Genomic DNA, 22,938 nt, shown 5'->3' with positions numbered 1-22,938 from the left:
TGGAGAATACCAAGGTAAGTTTTCGGCGTGGTTTTGAGCATGGAAATCAGGCGTGGCTCGTGGGGCTGCACCGTTCTAGGCGCACCCCGAAACTTGACCCCTTTAAGTGCACCTTAATTATGATGTTTTTAGCTTCAGAGGAAGCTGAAGCATTCTACGAAACTGGCAGACTTGGATTTTTGGTATGAAAACAAAAATTGTGAGAAATTCAGCAAAGTCTTCACCAACCAAAAAGATAGGTTAAAGTTTTGTTTACACGTTTTTATTTTTCTCTCTGATTCTTGGTAGATAGCAAATATAAATGGTACGCTCAAGCATAGTATGACAGCACCTCATATTTCATTTAGGCACTTTACAGCCTTCTGGACTCAACATAGAGTTCAACAATTTCAGAGCGTAACTGCTGCCAATCTTTGGCTCCCTCCACCTCCCCCCACCCCCCCAGAGCCTGTTTGTTTCTTTTCTTCTCCTTGTTTCTAATGGCAGTTAGTCATTATCCCGCCATTCACACCCTATTTTGACTAATGTTTTTCTAATTCCTGGTATTACCATTTGAATTTGGCCCATCATCCCTTTTGTGTCTCTAATCTCTCCTGTCTTCCACTCTATCATAAACCTTCCCTTTTGTTCGTTCTTCCCCTCCCCCTTTCACTGTTTGTTAAGAATCCGTTCTTTCCGAACATTCTCCAGTTCTGACGAAGGGTCATTGACCCGAAATGTTAACTCTGCTTCCTCTTCACAGATGCTACCTGACCCGCTGAGAATTCCAGCATTTTCTGTTTTTATTCCAGATTCCAGCATCCGCAGTATTTTGCCTTTGTATGACAATCAGTGCATTGTGTTACAATGGAAGCATTGGTTCCAAAGTCACTAATTTGGATAGATTTTGCTCTTGTTAGTAGACTTAACAGTTAAGGATAGTGATGTGCAAACATTTGATTTAGTCGAACCTTTGTCATTTAAATTGGATGCAGTGTGGGACTAAAGAGCAGGCACAACCAGGGTGGTGGTGACCTTTTGCATCTCATTCTTGCTGCTGTCATTGTATCATGAAGTTAGAAAATCCTCAAAGGAAATTCTATAACACACCAACCATTTAAATCTGCTTACTGCTGCTTGTGCAGGAAGATGTCTCAGAATACTTTACAAAACTATGTGGAAAGAAAATACACTAGACCTTGAGCATGGGGAAAGAGGAAGCATAAGGCTAGGGTGGGAAATTAAAGAGATGGTCAAAGAGGAGGATTTTAAGAATGCTTTTGTAAGTAGAGAGAGAGGTTACAAGGCAGGTGACAACTGGGTAGAGAATTCCACAGGAATAAAAGAGCAGTGGCTGAACAAACAGTCACCATTGCAGAGGGAGCAATTTATGCAGGAAGATATCACTAAGGCAGCGACTAGCATTTGGAAGCAAGGACGAGAATTTTGAAATCACGCACTGGGACCAGTAGAATCCAGGAGGACAGGGTTAAAGGAATGAGACTCAATGCACGTTGTCACACTTTGGATCAACTGAAGTTTGAGTACTGGTTACACATTGCCATACTGCAGCAAGGGGATTCAGACATGGAATTCATCACTGGAAACGCCAACCGGACTGATACCATAAGGCATGTGAGCTATGAGGGAGAGGTTAAAGAACTGGACTGCTTATTCCAAAGAAGAGAAGCTCAGAGAAGATATTTAAGTATTCAAGATACTTAAGGGACTTGAATCCCGATAAATGTTTGAGATTTCCACTGGAACTAAGAGACATATGTTCAAGCTTACAAGAGGAAAAGTGCACAGGCAGTTTAGATTTAACTAATATATGCAGAGAATAGCAAACATATGGAATAGGCTCTCCAGGGAGCCAGTGGAGGCAGATAGTGTGAACATAGACCTGGATAGATATTTATGGAAATAGGAAATTGAGAGGTTGTTTGAATTTGTTTGAACTGGCTAGGTAGAATGCAGCGTCATTTCTGATCCTATGTTTCCTGTGTATGTTGTTTATTTTTTTCATTTTTGGTAATTAATATCCTGATGATAAATGTTCATTTGGAATAGCATTAGGATAAGGATCAAACTACCATTTTTTTTTAAGTTCTAAATGTTCTCTGGGTTTGGTTACAGGCACAGCAGAGAGATCGTTTCATCCAAGAACGCTATGGAAAATATGACATCAGTGACCCATTCCTTGCTCTCCAGAGGGACTGTGAGTCGATCAGGGATGGGAGTTGTGGCGATAAGCAGCCTGTGTGCACCAACCCACTCTCGGTGCTCAAAGTAGTAATGACACAGTGCAAGAAGATGCAGGAGCGAATGGTATCCCAATTGGCTGCAGCTGAGAGCAGACACAGAAAGGTATTGGAAAACGTTACATTGCATGCCACCTCACATTATACATTATGCTCATTTTGAGGAACTTACAGGGTTATAGACAAAAAGCGGGGGTGTGGGACTAAGCACGACTGCTCTTTCACAGAGCCAGCACAGGCACGATGGGCAAATGGCCACCTCCTGTGCTGTAAGTTTCTATGATTTTATATCTCCTTATCTTGTCATTCTGCTTCTGATATTAAATGTGATATTCAATCAAATGCAGGTATAAGTTAACAAAAGACATTTACTCACAGAACAGTATTTAAGTATTTTGCTTTAGAATTGAAGTTCTTCACACACTCTTATTCCATCTCCATACATTTTCCTGTCATAAGCCACGAGGACAGGCAAGCAAGTAACTTGTTCCCAGGTGTCTGCCTGTGATACTCTATACGGGCTTGCCAGAAAGCAATAGTATGGGGATCGGAAGGAATCTAAGCAGATGTGACATCTTTGAGATTCCCCCCAACTCTTTCCCTTTTGACCCACTCAGTCTGAATGTTATTGTTTGGCAAACTTTGGAGCTGGAAATCCACCTACTGCATTCCAATGCACTGCACTCACACTATGCAACCTTCGGTACATTTGATTAGAATTCAGTGGCTTAGTTTGAGTACTACTGGAGAATTCGACAGGTTGCTGATTTTTTTCAAAAGTGTCCCCAAGACACTTGTACAAAGAAACATAGAAACTAGGTGCAGGAGTAGGCCATTCGGCCCTTTGAGCCTGCACCACCATTCAATAAGATCATGGCTGATCATTCACCTCAGTACCCCTTTCCTGCTTTTTCTCCATACCCCTTGATCCCTTTAGCCGTAAGGGCCATATCTAACGCCCTCTTGAATATATCCAATGAACTGGCATCAACAACTCTCTGTGGTAGGGAATTCCACAGGTTAACAACTCTCTCTGAGTGAAGAAGTTTCTCCTCGTCTCAGTCCTAAATGGCTTACTCCTTATCCTTAGACTATGTCCCCTGGTTCTGGGCTTCCGCAACACCGGGAACATTCTTCCTGCATCTAACCTGTCCAGTCCCGTTAGAATTTTATATGGTTCAATGAGATCCCCTCTCATCTTTCTAAACTCCAGTGAATACAGGCCCAGTCGATCCAGTCTCTCCTCATATGTCAGTCTTACCATCCCGGGAATCAATCTGGTGAAATTTTGCTGCACTCCCTCAATAGCAAGAACATCCTTCCTCAGATTAGGAGACCAAAACTGAACATAATATTCCAGGTGAGGCCTCGCCAAGGCCCTGTACAACTGCAGTAAGACCTCCCTGCTCCTATACTCAAATCCCCTAGCTATGAAGGCCAACGTACCATTTGCCTCTTCATCGCCTGCTATACCTACATGCCAACTTTCAATGACTGATGTACCATGACACCCAGGTCTCGTTGCACCTTCCCTTTTCCTAATCTGCCGCCATTCAGGTAATTCTACCTTCGTGTTTTTTGCCACCAAAGTGGATAACCTCACATTTATCCTCATTATACTGCATCTGCCACGTGTTTGCCCACTCACCTAACCTGTCCAAGTCCCCCTGCAGCCTTGTAGCATCCTCCTCACAGCTCACACCGCCATCCAGCTTAGTGTCATCTGCAAACTTGGAGATATTACACTCAGTTCCTTCATCCAAATCATTAATGTATATTGTAAATAGCTGGGGTCCCAGCACTGAGCCCTGCGGCCCCCCACTAGTCACTGCCTGCCATTCTGAAAAGTCCGGGGTCGGCGAGAGGCCTATAAAAGTCCCAACGCAGCGGCAGTCGGGAGGTGCGTGGAAAGGCGTGAGTCCGGGGTCGGCGAGAGGCCTATAAAAGGCCCAACGCAGCGGAAGTCAGGAGGTGCGTGGAGAGGCGTGTGTCCGGGGTCGGCGAGAGGCCTATAAAAGGCCCAACGCGGCGGCAGTCGGGAGGTGCGTGGAAAGGCGTGAGTCCGGGGTCGGCGAGAGGCCTATAAAAGGCCCAACGCGGCGGCAGTCGGGAGGTGCGTGGAGAGGCGTGCTTGTGCAGCTACAGGGAGAAGGCAAAAAAGAAGGAGAAAGAAATAGAAAGGTGACTTCACAGCCAAGGGGTTAAGTGATTGGCTGGTGATTGGTGAGTAGTTTTTCTTTTTTCTCTTCTATAACAGTGAGTAAACTTTAGCATTGTTGTTGCCAACTTAAGTGTATCTAAGGGTTAAGTCATGGCAGGAGAGCTCGGTCACGTCATTTGCTCCTCCTGTACCATGTGGGAACTCGGGGACACTTCCGGTGTCCCTGACGACTACGTGTGCGGGAAGTGTATCCGTTTCCAGGTCCTGACGGTCCGCGTTGCGGAATTGGAGCTGAGGGTGGATTCACTCTGGAGCATCCACGATGCTGAGAATGACGTGAGTAGCACATATAGCGAGTTGGTCTTACCGCAGGTGAAGGGTCCACAGCCAGATAGGGAATGGAAGACCAGCAGGAAGAGCAGTGCAAGGAAGGTAGTGTAGGGGTCCCCTGCGGTCATCCCCCTGCAAAACAGATACACCGCTTTGAGTACTGTTGAAGGGGATGACTCATCAGGGGAGGGCAGCAGCAGCCAAGTTCATGGCACCGTGGCTGGCAATGCTGCACAGGAAGACAGGAAAAAGAGTGGGAGAGCAATAGTGATAGGGGATTCAATTGTAAGGGGAATAGATAGGCGTTTCTGCGGCTGCAACCGAGACTCCAGGATGGTATGTTGCCTCCCTGGTGCAAGGGTCAAGGATGTCTCTGAGCGGGTGCAGGACATTCTGAAAAGGGAGGGTGAACAGCCAGTTGTCGTGGTGCACATTGGTACCAATGATAAAGGTTTAAAAAAAAAAAGGGATGAGTTCCTACGAGACGAATTTAAGGAGCTAGGCGCTAAATTAGAACATAGGACCTCAAAAGTAGTAATCTCGGGATTGCTACCAGTGCTACGTGCTAGTCAGAACAGGAATCGCAGGATAGCTCAGATGACTACGTGGCTTGAGCAGTGGTGCAGCAGGGAGGGATTCAAATTCCTGGGGCATTGGAACCGGTTCTGGGGGAGGTGGGATCAGTACAAACCGGACGGTCTGCACCTGGGCAGGACCGGAACCAATGTCCCAGGGGGAGTGTTTGCTAGTGCTGTTGGGGAGGAGTTGAACTAATATGGCAGGGGGATGGGAACCAATGCAGGGAGATAGAGGGAGACAAAATGGAGACTGAAGCAAAAGACAGAAAGGAGATTAGTAAAAGTGGAGGGCAGAGAAACCCAAGGCAATAAACAAGAAGGGCCACTGTACAGCAAAATTCTAAAGGGTTAAAGTGTAATAAAAAGGCAAGCATGAAAGCTTGGTGCCTCAATACGAGGAGTATTCGGAACCCAGGAGAGGGTTCTGAGCTCGTTAGTGGGTGAGAGCTCAGATGAACAGGACCCCAAGAAAGAATGCAAAAGGCTGAAGGCAACAGAGCAGAGTAGCACTGGGGTAAGTGTAAACCACAAGGTGATAGGAAGGGACAATATGTATGAATATAAAGGGGCTGCAGGAGGGGTCAAAACTAAAAATCATGGTTTCAAAACTAGTATTAAAACACTCTATCTAAACGCACGCAGCATTCAAAATAAAGTAAATGAGTTGACGGCACAAATCATTACAAGTGGGTATGATCTGGTGGCCATTACAGAAACGTGGTTGCAGGGTGGCCAAGACAGGGAATTAAACATACAGGGGTATCTGACAATTCGGAAAGATAGACAAGAAGTGAAAGGAGGTGGGGTAGCTCTGTTAATAAAGGATGATATCAGGGCAGTTGTGAGAGACGATATTGGCTCTAATGAACAAAATGTTGAATCATTGTGGGTGGAGATTGGAGATAGTAAGGGGAAAAAATCACTGGTGGGCGTAGTTTATAGGCCCCAAATAATAACTTCACGGTGGGGCGGACAATAATCAAGGGAACAATGGAGGCATGTGGAAAAGGAACGGCAGTAATCATGCGGGATTTTAACCTACATATCGATTGGTCAAATCAAATCGCACTGGGTAGCCTTGAGGAGGAATTCATAGAATGCATACGGGATTGTTTCTTAGAACAGTATGTTACAGAACCTACAAGGAAGCAAGCTATCTTAGATCTGATCCTGTGTAATGAGACAGGAATAATAAACAATCTCCTAGTAAAAGATCCTCTCGGAATGAGTGATCACAGTATGGTTGAATTTGTAATACAGATTGAGCGTGAGGAAGTAGTGTCTCAAACGAGCGTACTATGCTTAAACAAAGGGGACTACAGTGGGATGAGGGCAGAGTTGGCTAAAGTAGTCTGGAAACACAGACTAAACGGTGGCACAATTGAGGAACAATGGAGGACTTTTAAGGAGCTCTTTCATAGTGCTCAACAAAAATATATTCCAGTGAAAAAGAAGGGCGGTAAGAGAAGGGATAACCAGCCATGGATAACCAAGGAAATAAAGGAGAGTATCAAATTAAAAGCCAATGCGTATAAGGTGGCCACGGTTAGTGGGAAACTAGAAGATTGGGAAAATTTTAAACGACAGCAAAGAATGACTAAGAAAGCAATAAAGAAAGGAAAGATAGATTACGAAAGTAAACTTGCGCAAACCATAAAAGTAGATAGTAAAAGCTTTTACCGACTAAAGTGACTAAAGTAAATGTTGGTCCCTTAGAAGATGAGAAGGGGGATTTAATAATGGGAAATGTGGAAATGACTGAGACCTTAAACAATTATTTTGCTTCAGTCTTCACAGTGGAAGATACAAAAACCATGCCAAAAATTGCTGGTCACGGGAATGTGGGAAGGGAGGATCTTGAGATAATCACTATCACTGGGGGGGTAGTGCTGGACAGGCTAATGGGACTCAAGGTAGACAAGTCCCCTGGTCCTGATGAAATGCATCTCAGGGTATTAAAAGAGATGGCGGAAGTTATAGCAGATGCATTCGTTATAATCTACCAAAATTCTCTGGACTCTGGGGAGGTACCAGCGGATTGGAAAGCAACTAATGTAACGCCTCTGTTTTAAAAAAAAAAAGGGGGCAGACAAAAGGCAGGTAACTATAGGCCGGTTAGTTTAATACCTGTAGTGGGGAAAATGCTTGAAGCTATCATTAAGGAAGAAATAGCGGGACATCTAGATAGGAATAGTGCACTCAAGCAGATGCAACATGGATTCATGAAGGGGAAATCATGTTTAACTAATTTACTGGAATTCTTTGAGGATATAACGATCATGGTGGATCGAGGTGTACCGATGGATGTGGTGTATTTAGATTTCCAAAAGACATTCGATAAGGTGCCACACAAAAGGTTACTGCAGAAGATAAAGGTCCGCAGAGTCAGAGGAAATGTATTAGCATGGATAGAGAATTGGCTGGCTAACAGAAAGCAGAGAGTCGGGATCAATGGGTCCTTTTTGGGTTGGAAATCGGTGGTTAGTGGAGTGCCACAGGGATCGGTGCTGGGACCACAACTGTTTACAATATACATAGATGACCTGGAAGAGGGGACAGAGTGTAGTATAACAAAATTTGCAGATGATGCAAAGATTATTGGGAAAGCGGGTTGTGTAGAGAACACAGAGAGGTTGCAAAGCGATTTAGATAGGTTAAGCAAATGGGCTAAGGTTTGGCAGATGGAATACAATGTCGGAAAATGTGAGGTCATCCACCTTGGGGGGAAAAAAACAGTAAAAGAGAATATTATTTGAATGGGGAGAAATTGCAACATGCTGCGGTGCAGCGGGACCTGGGGGTCCTTGTGCATGAAACTCTTTTTGGAGTTTATCTGCAAAACATAAAACATTAAACCGTGCCACCCGACCTGGGTGACACACCAGACATTCACAAGGCCCTTTTTTTCCTTTTTTTTTTTGGTTTTGTTTTGTTTCCTTTTTTGGTTTTTTTCTGGGCACTAAAATCACAATTTTTCCACAGTGCCCCCTATAAAAGGGAAGGGGACACTAAAAACACCGGCAATTAAAACAAATTAAACTTTAAAACGTAAAATCAAATTAAAATTTGGTTGCCGGGCGTGATGATGCACTCCAGTCCCTCCGGTGCCCACCTCTCGCGGAAGGCCGCGAGCGTACCGGTGATCCCAAAAAGTTAGTTTGCAGATGCAGCAGGTAATCAGGAAGGCGAATGGAATGTTGGCCTTCATTGCGAGAGGGATGGAGTACAAAGGCAGGGAGGTCCTTCTGTAACTGTATAGGGTATTGGTGAGGCCGCACCTGGAGTACTGCGTGCAGTTTTGGTCACCTTACTTGAGGAAGGATATACTAGCTTTGGAGGGGGTACAGAGACGATTCACTAGGCTGATTCCGGAGATGAGAGGGTTACCTTATGATGATAGATTGAGTAGACTGGGTCTTTACTCGTTGGAGTTCAGAAGGATGAGGGGTGATCTTATCGAAACATTTAAAATAATGAAAGGGATAGACAAGATAGAGGCAGAGAGGTTGTTTCCACTGGTCAGGGAGACTAGAACTAGGGGGCACAGCCTCAAAATACGGGGGAGCCAATTTAAAACTGAGTTGAGAAGGAATTTCTTCTCCCAGAGGGTTGTAAATCTGTGGAATTCTCTGCCCAAGGAAGCAGTTGAGGCTAGCTCATTGAATGTATTCAAATCACAGATAGATAGATTTTTAACCAATAAGGGAATTAAGGGTTATGGGGAGCAAGCGGGTAAGTGGAGCTGAGTCCACGACCAGATCAGCCATGATCTTATTGAATGGCGGAGCAGTCTCAAGGGGCTAGATGGCCTACTCCTGTTCCTAATTCTTATGTTCTTTTGAAAGTCCAAATACACCACATCCACTGTTTCTCCATTGTCCACTCTACCAGTTAACTGGCAAATATTTGCTACAATTGGTTCCCTCATTCTTACCACATAAAGTAGACCCATAGCAATGTCGGTCTATGATTTTCTAAGGATAAAGGTGTCGATTTTAGCAATGTGAACACCGAGCTGGCACCATAAGAACATAAGAAATAGAAGCAGGAGTAGGCCATATTTTCTATGTTTCTAGTCACTGTCTGGCAACCGGAAAATGACCCATTTATCCCGACACTCTGTTTTCTGTTGGTCGCCAATATTCCCTTTTAAGCTGCATGGCTGCACAGCGTTCTTGAGGATTCGCATAGCCGGTGTGCCGGCTTTTAAATAGAAAACCGCCGTGCGCGGAGTTTTAAATGGGTCACGCAACCTGTTAGAGGGGCCATGTGGCCCAAAAGAAATTGCAGGGAACATTAGCTGGCAAATGGTCCAAACTGAACAAGTGCACCTGTGACAACTCTAAAGATTAGTTTGTTAGAATAGTTTTCCACTCCATTTGAAGATGCTCTCCTTCCACCCGCCCCAGCCCCCCAGTCCCGAAGACCCATTGAAGAGTCTGGCTGGAGGGCACCACACTATCGTGTTGGACTCAACAAACAGGCACATGTTTGAATTCTCCATTGTATAAAATAATTAACTTGTGTTGATATAATGTCTTCCACAACCTTGGGACATCCCAAAGCAATCCGCTACAATGAAGTACTTTTGAAGTGTAGCCATTGTTGTAATATGGTGAAAGGAAACAGCCAATTTGCCAACAGCAATGAGATTTTAGATTTAATGATATTTGTTGAGGGATAAATATTGGCCAGGGCACTGAAAGAACTTCCCTTAATTCTGTGTAGTTCGAGTTATCGATGTACCTTTTCCGTGTGTATCCATGAACCCTGTGTGACCTTTATGTATCTTGATTGACCCAGCCATATAAACTTAATTAAATCAATCTAACTTGTACAATCCCCTACTGTGGTGTGTGTGCTGTATTTGCAGTAACGGTTCATGAATTTACAGTCATTGTAAGTTCAAGGGAAGAGAAGAAATTACGTACAATGTAATAGAAAATTTCACTTTGATTAATTTATATTGCTGCTTTCATGGCTGTTCTCTCACAAATGATATGGATCATGCATTCACTGTAAATAGTATAACCCAAAAGATCACACAATTTACTGCAAAATGCTGACTTAGTGGAGATTTCAACTGTGGGATGTGCATTAATCCCGAAGGACTACTAAATATATACTCGTACATATTTAATCAGGCATTTTGTTATCTGTGAATCAAGCTATTGCCAGTGCTAATGAGGCAGGCAGACTTCTCACTGAAGTAATGCTCACCTGCATTGTGATGGGAGAATAGTAGACAAATGTTCTTTTCTTTTAAATATCATAAAGATATGTGTTCTATGTTATTTTTACAGGCCATTGTCAGGGTTTCCAAGACATCTGTTTGGCCTTGAGCTAAAGAAATCAAATGCTCTGCAGTCTATCCACCTACTATTACATCAGATCTCTCCCACCCTCCAAAAAAGGCTTGCTCAGAAACTCCGAAATGTAACATGGGAACACAAGGAGGTCATTCAGCCCCTCGAGCCTGTTCCACCATTCTGTTAGATCATGGCTGATCTGTATCTTAACTCCATCTACCCACCTTGGTTCTGTAACCTTTAATACCCTTGCCTAATAAAAATCTATCAATCTCAGTTTTAAAATTTTTAGCTACCCTCAGTCTCAACAGCTTTTTGGGGAGAGAGTTTCAGATTTACACTACTGTTTGTGTGAAGAAGTGCTTCCTCATACAGGCGCAGCGTCGAGAATCCAGAGATCCAGAGATCGGTGGCAGGGTCGTCCGGAATCCGTAAAATGTTCCGGAATCCGGACCCGGCGACCGTGCCGACCTCGGCCCTCACCTTGCCCCGCTTGCCGCCGCTGCCCTTACCTCGGGGCCTCCTCGCCGGCCCGCCAGACGACTCCTTGGCGGGGCCCCGCCCGCACACCTAGGCTGGGCCGGCCAGCCCGAACATCTCCTTGGCAGGGCCCCGCCCGACAACATCCTTGGCAGGGCCCCACCCGACAACAATCTTGGCGGGGCCAGGCGGCCCAAACAGATCTTTGGCGGGAATCCCTCCCACCTTTCTGATGTTCCGAAATCCGGAAATCCTCGAACCTGGGCTCGGGTGTTTCTGGATTCGTGACATCAGAAAACAAATCGGAAATGCCTGGAATCCGGAATGGCCTCGGTCCCGAGGGTTCCAGATTTTAGGCGCTGCCCCCTTGTTCCGGACTCTCCCACCCACCTCCAAACCAGAAGAAATTGTTTCTCTCTATCTGCCCTATCAACTCTCTTAATTATCTTAAACACCTCAACTAGATCACACCTTAATCTTCTATACTTGAGGGAATACAAGGTCTGTGAAACCTTATCCTCGTAATTTAAGATTTTTAGCCCAGGTATCATTCTGGTGAATCTGCGCTGCACCATCTCCTAACCTTCCTGAGGTGTAGTGCCCAGAACTGAACACAGTACTCTAAATGGGGTCGAACTAGAGCTTTATATAACTGTAACATAACTTCCACCCCTTCCTTTGATGTATTTTAGGTTATGATCTCACCCTTACAAATCTTCAGAGCCTTGTATTCTGTACCCTCCCTGGCTCATTCACATTAGAAATGGCCAATGCCACCGGTTTTATTATGGAAACATTTTAGAAAGCTTAATTACTAGACTTATTTTAAATTCAACCTCATATTAGCTGACATAAATTACCAGCTGATTAGATGTGTTCTAAGGACATAATATGGCACTAATATGTTCAGAATGCCTACGGAATTTGCAATAGAATCGGCACAAATCGCTGTCGAATATTTGTACGTTAGTTCATACAGACATTTCATAATACCATAACCCAATATGGCAAATGGTGAATGGAGTATTTTGCTTACATTTTGATTGAAATTTTTATTTTTAGCTTATTTTGGGGTGAGCGGAGGTGATGCAATGTCTAACCCAGCTGGAGTAGTGTTGCGTTGGTCACTGTCCCACAGCTGTGAAACAGCTTGTGGCCAAAAGCAGCCCATCTGCAGCATGCTCAGCCCCACCAGCACTGAAAACAGCAGCCCTAATAAGCAAGTGGATTTTTTTACTTCCATTTTTAGTTGGTTGTAAAATTGCATTGCCAAGCAGCTGCCAACAAGAGTAGTTACAGTACTCTGCTCCTTTGGAGCAATACCTCTGGCAAAGGAGGATAAACACCAGGGAAGGATGGTGCAATAAGTTAGGCACTTATCATCGCTGGAAACTGGCCTTAAAACTGATGAGATAAACATGACTGCAGGCTATAAGGAATTCTGCCCCTAATTAGCACTTAATCGGCAGACTCCGTCAGAGAAAATGGCTGGTGTGAGAAATGGAAAAATGTCACACACATGCAGAAAGAGGGTGTCTTTCTGACCAGCTGAGACACGTTTGGACATGGTGAAAGGAGCTTTGCCCTGCACCTAACCTTGGATAAACTGGCCTGCAGCGCTTGATGCTGACCCTTTCTCAGCAGTGGAAAGGAGGGGCAAAGGAATGTTAACTGTTTGCTGAACACAAGCATGTGCCTGGATCTGGCTCCAGTCACCCTTATATTATGCATGGTTGCTGACCTGAGTGTGTCTTCTAAATTTACATATAAAATTAAAACCAAAAAGCCCTGTAGAAGTTGTATTCAATCCTAATCTATCCTTTAAATAAATATATATACATTTATAATATATATATATATATATATATAAATATTATAAATGTGTGTGTGTGTGTATATAATATGTATATGTGTTACGCAGAATCATTATCAACCAGCATCACAAACAGATTATCTGATCATTGTCACATTGCTTTGTGTGGGACCTTGCTGCGTGCACATTGACTGCCACGTTTTCCTACATTACAACAGTGACTACAATGCAAAAGTACTTCATTGGATGTAAAACGCTTTGGGATGTCATGAAAGGCGCTATATAAATGCAAATCTTTTATAGGAATACAATGGATTTCTCTACACCTAACCTTCCCCCACCACCACCACAGTGGGGTGTGTGTGCATGTGCCAGTTTTAGAAAAGATGGTAGAGAGCAAATTGTGTAATTATGATTTGAGATGTTCATGCTAAAATGTGCACAACATTTCTGTTGAATCTGGTATAAGACATATAGTTGACAGGAATATTTCAGAAAATACAAGCAGCTAAAATAATACATTTGGAAAGTCTTCATGAGTGCAGCTGATTGAGGTTAATGGGTTTTTGCAGGTTATTCTGGACCTGGAAGAGGAGAGGCGAAGACATGCCCAGGACACTGCTGAAGGGGACGATGTGACCTACATGCTGGAGAAGGAACGTGAGCGACTCACACAACAGGTATAAAGAATCTTAGCCTGCGTGTCTCCTTTTTATTAATCCTATTTGAACAAACATAGCCGATCCCCTTGTATCTCGGAGAACAAAAAGATTCACACACTATTTATTTTTTGCTGATAACCCAGTGGCTTTTTTATTCCATGGGATGTGGGCGTTGCTGACGAGGCCAGCATTTATTGCCCTTGAGAAGGTGGTGGTGGTCCGCCTTCTTGAATCGCTGCAGTCCGTGATCCTTCTTTGTGGTGGTTTGGTACCACTGAGTGGTTTGCTAGGCCATTTCAGGGGGCAGTTAACAGTCAGCCACATTGCTGTGGGTCTGGAGTCACACATAGGCCAGATTGGGTAAGGACAGCAGATTTCCTTTCCTTAAGGACATTAGTGAACCAGATGGGTTTTTTACGACAATCCAGTAGTTTCACCATTACTGTCACACTAGATTTTTATTCCAGATTTATTTAATTAACTGGTAGCATTCAAACTTGTTTGCCTCCTGTTTATTGGGACGGGCCTGGTTGCAGCCAGTTGGAGAGGCAAAAGCAGCATCTGGAATCCAAAAGCACCAAAGGAAAAGTTTTGCATGGTCCAACCTTGGTGTCCCATAAGAATAGCATTTCATCTGTGTGGCTGTCCTCCTGGACAGGCAGGCGCATCAACAATCAGCATCCTCGTCCAGGCCAGCATTGAAGCACAGACTACACTCTTATCAGCTCCGCTGGGCAGGCCACATAATTTGCATGCCTGACACGAGATTCCCAAAGCAAATGCTCTACTCTGAGCTCCTTCATGGCAAACGAGCCAAAGGTGGGCAGCGGAAAGGTTACAAGGACATCCTCAAAGCCTCCCTGATAAAGTGCGACATCCCCACTGACACCTAGGAGTCCCTGGCCTAAGACCGCCCTAAGTGGAGGAAGTGCATCCGAGAGGGCGCTGATCACCTCGAGTCTCAACGCCGAGAGCATGCAGAAATCAAGCTCGGGCAGCAGAAAGAGCGTGCGGCAAACCAGTCCCACCCACCCCTTTCCTCAACGACTATCTGTCCCGCCTGTGACAGAGTCTGTGGCTCTCGTATTGGACTGTTCAACCACCAAAGAACTCACTTCAGGAGTGGAAGCAAGTCTTCCTTGATTCCGAGGGACTGCCTATGATGATGATGTCCTCCTGAGGATATAACTGTGCAGCTCCATTCGACCTATCTTTGTGGATTTGAAATGCTGAGACAAATTATGGCACAAGATATCTGGAAAATTAAAAATACTTTAGGCATGGGATTTTGCTGATCGATTCAACAAATATCAAAAACAGGTCAAGTAGCTTTACTACGGCAACAACCACAACTTGTATTTATATAGTGCTTTTAAGGAGAAAAAATGTACCACATGCTTCATAAAGACATATCAGACATAAATGGACGCCGAGCCGAAGAAGCTATTTGGAGGGTGACCAAAAGATTGGTCAAAAGGGTGGATTTTAAGGCGGGTCCTATTTGAAGAGAGGGGAGGGAACTGAAGGGGTGGAGGGATTTATGGAGAGAATTCCAGAGCGTGAGGCCCAAGCAGCTGAAGGCATTTGTGGCACAACGGGTGGGGGGGGAATGCACAAGGCCAAAGCCGGATAAACCGACTTCTGGGAGGAGGGTGTGGGGATGGAGGGGATTACAGAAATAGGGAGGGGCGAGGTGATCATTTTAATTCTTAGTTGTTGGAGGACCAGGATCCCATTGGTCAGCGAGGGCAGGAGTGATGGGTGAGCAGCACTTGGTGCGGGATAGGATAGGGGCAGCAGAGTTTTGGATGAACTGAAGTTTACAAAGCATGGAGGATAGGAGGCTGGACAGGAGAGCATTGGTGTAGTCTGGTCTGGAGGTGAGAAAGACATGAATGAGAGTTTCAGGGCGGAAGCGGGCAATGTAAGGGGGGGTGGAAATAGGCAGTCTTTGTGATGGAGAGGACATGGAACCAGATGCTCAACTCGAGATTGAGTAGGGTGCCTATGTTTTTGAACAGTCTGATGAAAGGCTGTGTCTTGATTCCATAAATGTTGTTTCTACATTTATAATTGCTTTGATTTTTGGCCTTCATAATAACTCGGTGTGCTGTTACCTACATTAAAAATATAGAAGGAACATAGAAATTTACAGCACAGACGGAAATTTACAGGCCCATTGTATCCGCGCCGACCGACAAAGAGCCGCACGGCCCTCGGTCAGCAGCCCCGAAGGTTACATATAAACCAATGAACAATGGCGGAAAGGTAAAGAACACCCAGCCCAACCAGTCCGCCTCACACAACTGCGACACCCCTTACACTAAAATATTCTACATTCCACCCCAACCGGAGCCATGTGACCTCCTGGGAGAGGCAAAAACTAGATTAAAAACCCAGGCCAATTGGGGGGGGGGAAATCTGGGAAAATTTCTCTCCGAGCCATCCAAGTGATCGAAACTAGTCCAGGAGATCACCCTGGCTACATTTGATTCCCTGCAGTACTTAACATTATATCTGCACCAGCCAACAAGAGGTTATCCAGTCTAATCCCAATTACCAGCTATAGGTCCGTAACATATAGACGTTACTGTATGTTTAGAAAATACCTTGGACCAAATTCTCCTTTAAAGCAAGCTGGACTAGCCCATTACATATGAACACACAAAAAGGCTACTAAACCCATTACACCCACCACTTTTAGATATGATGCAACCATATATATCCTCTAACCACAATCTCATGGGAGAGGCACAGAGGGAAAAAAAAGAACTTGTGGCCAATTCAGGAAAAAGTTTGGGAAATTTCACTGACTCTTAGGGCAGACAAACAAACTCCATAAGACCACAGTTGTCCATAATTCTTTGTAATTGCAGCTGAGTAGCAACTTGCCCTGTCTAACTGGAAATGTTTTCTTCATGCCAGAGCTGATCAAGTTTCTCTAAAGTACTGTAGTCAATCAATACTTGCTTGTCAGAGAGGAATGTCTCTGCTGGAACAAAAACAATACTTATTGGTATCTAACTCAACCTTTTGTACACTCATTTTATATACATTCTCTCAATTCTTTGGGTAGGCTATTTGAGATGGATAGGGACACAATCAGACTTGTTTTAAAAACCTCAGTCAATCCTCCCTAAGCCTGTAGATAGCCCTAACTCTTGGAGCCTGTCCTCATAAACTATGAACCACTGGGCTAGGCATCATTCTGGTTACACTCCCCTGCACGTTCTCCAGAGCCTCAACATCCTTTACCAATGAGGATTACAGCTGGTCACAATACACAATGTAAAGAAAGAAATACTTGCATTTCTATAGCGCCTTTCACGAACACCGAACGTCCCAAAGCACTTTACAGCCAATGAATTACTTTTGAAGTGTAGCCACTGTTGTAATGTAGGAAACGCAGCTTCCAATTTACACACAGCCAAGCTCCCACAAACAGCAATGTGATAAATGCCCAGATAATTTGTTTTAGTGACGTTGATTGAGGGATAAATATTGGCCAGGACCCCAGGGATAACTCCCCTGTTTTTCTTCGAAATAGTGCCATGGGATCTTTTACATCCACCTGAGAGGGCAGACGGGGCCTCGGTTTAACATCTCATCAGAAAGACGGCACCTCCGACAATGCGGCGCTCCCTGAGCACTGCACGGAGAATGTCCGCTTAGATTTTCTTTGAAAAGTGAGACTTGAATCCACAACCAAGATGTGCCAAACCTTATGTAGTCCAAATATAGTGCTCCTTGTTATAAACTTGATAGTCTTTGCAATTCAACCTAAAGCTCTATTTGCTTTCCCTATAGCCAGCTTGCACTGCATGTGCACCTTGAATGAGCGCCCCCCTACCCCGGGCCACACTTCCACATCTCTCAGCAGGTGGTTATATAGGTGTGTAGAGCTCAGGCAGCTTGTTTGCCTTGTCAATATGGAAATGATGCTAAATGAAAAAAGTGGAGGGAAGGCAGAGATCTTTAAACAAACTGAACATGTTTTTATATATAGAAAGAGGAACTACTTTGGAGCAGACATCATTGTCCAGATTTGGTGGTGTTTTGTGCTTTAATAAAAAACCCAAAATTCCCCAAAAATCTATCCCTGATGAAAACCTTTCCCCCCGCAAAACTATCCTTTGCCTAAACCTGCTGGATGTGTGTGTGTGTGTATTTTATTGCTATGCCACGAAGCTATGTGACGTAATTGTTTTGGATCTCAGGCCAGTTGCTATGCAACCAGCAGTTCCAAGACTCTGGGAATCTGCTGCGACAACTGCTGATTATTCATTGAGTATGGAGAGTAACGCCCCCCTCACTGAACCTTTTGTGTGATGGGTTGGTGTTGAGCCACCTGCTGGTGTAATGCAGTACAAGGTCTGCGCATTGCTGTTTTGCCCTTCCAGTGCAAGGGATGAAGTCATTTTTCCCAGTTCTCATTGGTGCTGAATCAGCCCATTTATAGTGTGGGTCAGATTTCATAACCATTCCAAAATTGTAAACATAATTTTAACACTAGTTTAGTTGTCAGAAATCATTCAGTTTCATAATAAGGGCAGACCCTGTGTCGGCTGTTGGAGATGTCTAGAGTAATGTAAGACCCAAATTTGGCCCTCCATTTTTTTTCCGCGCACCTCCGAGCCCCCCGCTGACATTTTACCTCAAAAGCAGCGCCGAGAAAGCTCCCTGGCCGATTCTCGGGCCATCTGTGGAGCTGTCGTGGCGTACAATGAAGAGAGGGGGGCAGAGCTAGGTCCAAAAACAGTGCCGGGACCTCTGCATATGCGCACTAGAGTCTGCGCGCACGTGCAGTAGCTCCTGTTAGGCCGTTTCGGCAAACGCACGTTGTAGGCTGTGTGGGAGGGGCCGAAGCACACCGTCCCTAGCCCTGGCCCAATGGGCTCCCTTCTTGGGTGAGCATCAAAAGACTTCTGTTGTAGAAATAACAAATGGGAAAATAACAAGAGTTTGACAGCAGGCGATGATTCCACAGATACAACACCTATAAGAATATTGTGACAAAAGCTCTGATAACCTCCTCTTTCTCTTTTATATGGTGTAAGCATCAAAATGAGAATTCCAAATCCGTGGGAGTAAAATAAACCATGGGACTGGGTGATACAGGGGATTGGCACATTGTCCTTTCACCTCTGGGAGCCGAGTTAGAATCCAAATTACAGCATGAAAATTTTCCCTCTCTGCCAGCTGTCAGGAACTCTGTGAAACGAGTTTTGCCAGCACCGATCTAATTCCCAGTGCGGAAAATGCTACTGCTATTGGTGATTTTCTGCAGTTGTGACGAAGGTACAGTATGAGGGAAGAATATTACTTTGGTCTTGGTGCTTTAGGTGCAGGGTTCCTTTTTTTTTGTTAATTGCTTATTACTTTTTGTGCTTTGTTTGGTGCTTGGTGGTGCTTTAAATGTAGTTACTTGCACCGATTCCTTAACTGTAAGTAAGATCTTTCTGTGCGGACAAAAGTGGACACATACACTGCCCTAAGTTAGTTTAGTACAACTTTTTTCTTGCCAAATTGGCATAATTGGTGTAAGTGGCTGGGAATGCCCCCTTTTGGGGAAATAAAAACCTAACTAACTCACTTACACTGGCGCAAACTAAATGGCCGTATTTGCAACTAAAAAGATACACCAGAAAAATCAAGTTACACCAAAAAAAACGGTGCAACTCATTGGGAAATTTGGGCCCGTAGTCAGGAATGGAAGAATGTGTTTTGTGCTTCCTTCATCCTTCATGTAACCTAGAACTAAGCTTACATCACTGTGCCACATGCCTGACTCTTCCGATGTTGTACGTAACAGATGCCTTGTCTGCATTGCCATGTTCAGCTTCGATTACTCTTTGCTAGCTTGGTTAAACGTTCATTACCATTTTATTTCATGTTTTTTTCTTGTAAATATTCAATTTAAAATCAAAATATCAAGCTCAGGTTTCCAATGCCCACGAGTGGCCGTAGACATGAATGGTGCATGGAACATGAAAAAGCAAAATATGAAATCTCTTGAGAGAGGCTTTTTTCAGAAAATTACATATTTTTTTCGTTTTAAAGAGTATGCTGCTTTTTAGTGAGAGTTGTTCTACCAAATCTCTAACTCCAGCTGTTCCTGCCCATTCTCCAGCTTAGTTTGTGGAATCTATCAATATCTTGAGCTGCCTATGAAATGGGGTCAGCTGCAGATGAGCAGAAAGATAGATACAGCTGTGGCCTGCTTGTCTGCCTACATTTTAAACAGCAGCCTCATGATAAGTAGCAGAAAGGCTTTGAACTTGATTTTTGACACAGTGGTACAGAACTTCTGCTAACAATGCCACTTTAAATACTACAGATGCATTATTTTTCATTGGGAGGAACGCAGATAAATACTCGCAGTATAATAATTTTTAATTTTTTTCTGCTTCTGCCCCAAAATTCACACTTCCAGCTGGAATTTGAAAAGTCGCAGGTGAAGAAGGTGGAAAAGGATCAGAAGAAGCTGTCTGCGCAGCTGGAGGAGGAGAGATCACGACACAAACAGCTGACCACTGTGCTGATGAAAGAATGCAAGAAAGCAACCAGCAAGGCGGCAGAGGAAGTGCAGAGAGCCGCAGAGCTGAAGTTAAAGCTGGAGCAGGAGATGGCCAGAGGCAGTGAACTGGAGGAGGAGTTGGCCACCGAGAAGAGGCGGGCCTTACAGAGGGAGGCCCTAATGGAGAAGCAGCTCTCCGAGTTTGACACCGAGAAGGAGCAGCAGCGGGCTAGGCTAAGCCGGGAAGAAAACCGGACACGAGCCCTCAGTGAGGAAGTGCAGCACTTAAAGCAAGTTATTGAAGAGCTTAAAAATGGAACGGAAAATTCCATTAAAGCAGTAGAGAATGACCCCAAATCGCTGGTAAGCCTGCCATTAGAGGCTGGGGCTAATATAAGCAAATCGATGTCACCTTCATGCCAAACAGATTTCTCTCGCATGGAAGTGTCAAACGGAAGTGATGTAAAAGAGACACACCGCACATCATCAAAACCATCTGCATTTGCTCCGCAACTAAACGGCCATTGCAGTGCATTTTCGGTTAACAATGTTGACAATCGGTCAACTGATGACAATGGAGCAGATTGTCTTTTCTCCGCTGGAAACAAAGCAGCTTCTCCATCTCTGGAGCACATTGTTGAAAATGGAAGTGTGACTGTGACCTCTGGTGTGGCGCCACATTTCACAGGTAGCGCCCCCCTTTCTCCAAGCAACACCGTCAACTCTTCAGCTGCCTCCTCGGTATCGTCTTCGCCGTGCTCGTCCCCTGTGTTGACCAAACGATTAGCTAGTTCGGCAAGCCCCAGCACCGGCTTCCAATCATCCTACCAAGCCGGGCTGAATCAAAGGTTTCATGCTGCTCGGTTTAAATTCCAAGCTCAGGTAGAGCAAGACCAGCAGGCTGGTGGCTTGCAGAGCCCTCCCTCGAGGGATCTGTCGCCCACTGCCTCGGACAGTTCGACTGCCAAACAGCTGGCTCGTAATACTGTAACCCAAGTCCTTTCTAGGTTCACCAGCCAGCCAGGCACTCTTAAAACTCCGAATAATTCCCCTTTTGGTACTGACTATCGACAGTTGGGTAGTTCGCCAAAAACGCCAACTGGCGATGTCAGCCACTCGCCAACCTCCAGCAAAGTCTCAAGTCCACAAAGCCCATTGGCGCCCGGTATAAAATCGCCGACAATATCCAGAGTGGACCGAGGCAATCCTCCACCCATTCCTCCGAAAAAGCCTGGCCTGGCACAGTCGCCTGCACCGCCACATCCACTGGGGAGGGCAGCCGCAGACGGGGGACCCTCCCAAACTGGGCTTACTGCTAAAACCGAGCCAAGTGCTTCCAGCTCTGCTCAACCGCAACGTTTTTTTAACTGGCGGGAAACAGGGATTCCCGAGGAGGTTTCATCGAAATCCTCCTTGGACCACTGCGCTGTGGTGAACTGTGAGGAAGGGACTGAGGGTACAGTTCGGGTTGTACCAGTGGGGACGCTATCTAACAAACCAAATCCTACAGCCTCCATGAAGCTTTCGTCGGTTTCCAAGGACGTTTGTGGCACTACAGTAGACCTGCCAAACACGTGTGGTATGAATAATAGTTTGATAACACCATCCAGTAAAGAAATTGATCTACTTCTCCCAACCGGTAGTTAATCTGTGTAGAAATCAGATGTGAGTTATGCTTTTCTTTCTACTGTTTGCAGATATATGAAGAGCTTCTAATTTCATCACAGTTTATTATTTATTTATAATGCATTTTTGTATTTGTACCATATCCTCCTTACTATATATTATTTTCTCAACTTTAGCAGTTATTTTGGATTCTCACGTGTTCTGTTCATGTTTTAACGAGTGTTTTATATATGACCTTGAGTGTCAAGCCACTGGTTTATGGGATAGGAGGGAAGAATTAACAGAATGTGGTTACTAAAACATCTGTAGAGATCCCATATAATAGAAGACTTTCTTATTCAGTCATCATCAGCGACCATAATTATAAATGGGCAGAATCTCAAAAACAGTTAGAAATTCCAAAAACTTGAATTAAAAATGGAGTTTAATTTTATCCATTCGTCATAAACCAGTGACTGCTGATTCTTTGTTTTCACTACCTGTAACATGTAGAGTTACCATTGTGTTTGATATACTTTGCAAAACTGATGCACATTGGGGAGGAGACGAGTAACGCATGGGACAGAACATTGTTTGCAAACCCACTTGGATCCATTTTATAGCCCAAGCCCCGCGTCACAACTTTTGTGTAATGGATATTGACTGTTGTGGGAAGTCCATGAGAATAGTGATGTTCACCACTTGCTGCTGTGACAATCTTCTGAAGTCCATTTTGGTTGTTGTAACGGTAAATTGAGGGGAGGGAGGTATAACGGTAAATGTCAATAGATCCGAGGAACAGGGCACAGGATTTTTCTTCCTGTCAAATGACTAAAATAACTCAACTTCTCAAAGTTGTCTTGCAATAATGATTTGTAAAATAATTATCCTGGCCATGGTTAAGGGATTGTTTTTACTCCTGACTTATGGCCGCATTCCAGGCCTTTTAAGTGCAGTATAATGTGTTCATTGGAGGCTTCAATTAAAATATATTTTTTTTAAACTGCATTATCTGTGACATTACCTAACGTACCCCAGGGAATGCTTGTAAAGGGTCAGTGGTGAAGTGTTTATTTTACTTCTGGGACCTGGGCTATTTGAGTAATTTGTGCTCTGTGGTTTAGGATTTTTGATGCTGCATTCCTCTGATTTAATTTCTTCATTGTCAAATTCTGCATTGTGGTTATAAGAAGGTATGGTTAATATTTCAGGCATAGCAGCAGATGGTTCTTTGATTTGCTTG

General features: G+C 44.4%; 1 protein-coding gene across 1 annotated transcript in view; it reads left to right on the top strand.

Annotated features, from left to right (window-relative positions):
• cttnbp2nlb (CTTNBP2 N-terminal like b) overlaps positions 1–22,698 on the top strand; it is a 109,766-nt gene extending 87,068 nt beyond the window's left edge. Inside the window, exons 3-5 of the mRNA XM_070859488.1 lie at positions 2,116–2,346; positions 13,484–13,591; positions 20,007–22,698. Coding sequence (XP_070715589.1) covers positions 2,116–2,346; positions 13,484–13,591; positions 20,007–21,737 — 2,070 coding nt within the window. The 3' untranslated portion in view covers positions 21,738–22,698. The remainder of the gene's footprint in view (positions 1–2,115; positions 2,347–13,483; positions 13,592–20,006) is intronic.
• The last annotated feature ends 240 nt before the right edge of the window (positions 22,699–22,938 follow it).

This window comes from Pristiophorus japonicus, chromosome 17 (assembly GCF_044704955.1).
Source record: "Pristiophorus japonicus isolate sPriJap1 chromosome 17, sPriJap1.hap1, whole genome shotgun sequence".
Lineage (NCBI taxonomy): Eukaryota > Metazoa > Chordata > Chondrichthyes > Pristiophoridae > Pristiophorus > Pristiophorus japonicus.
The sequence above is the reverse complement of the archived record's forward strand: the minus strand, read 5'-3'. Positions and strand labels throughout refer to the sequence as shown.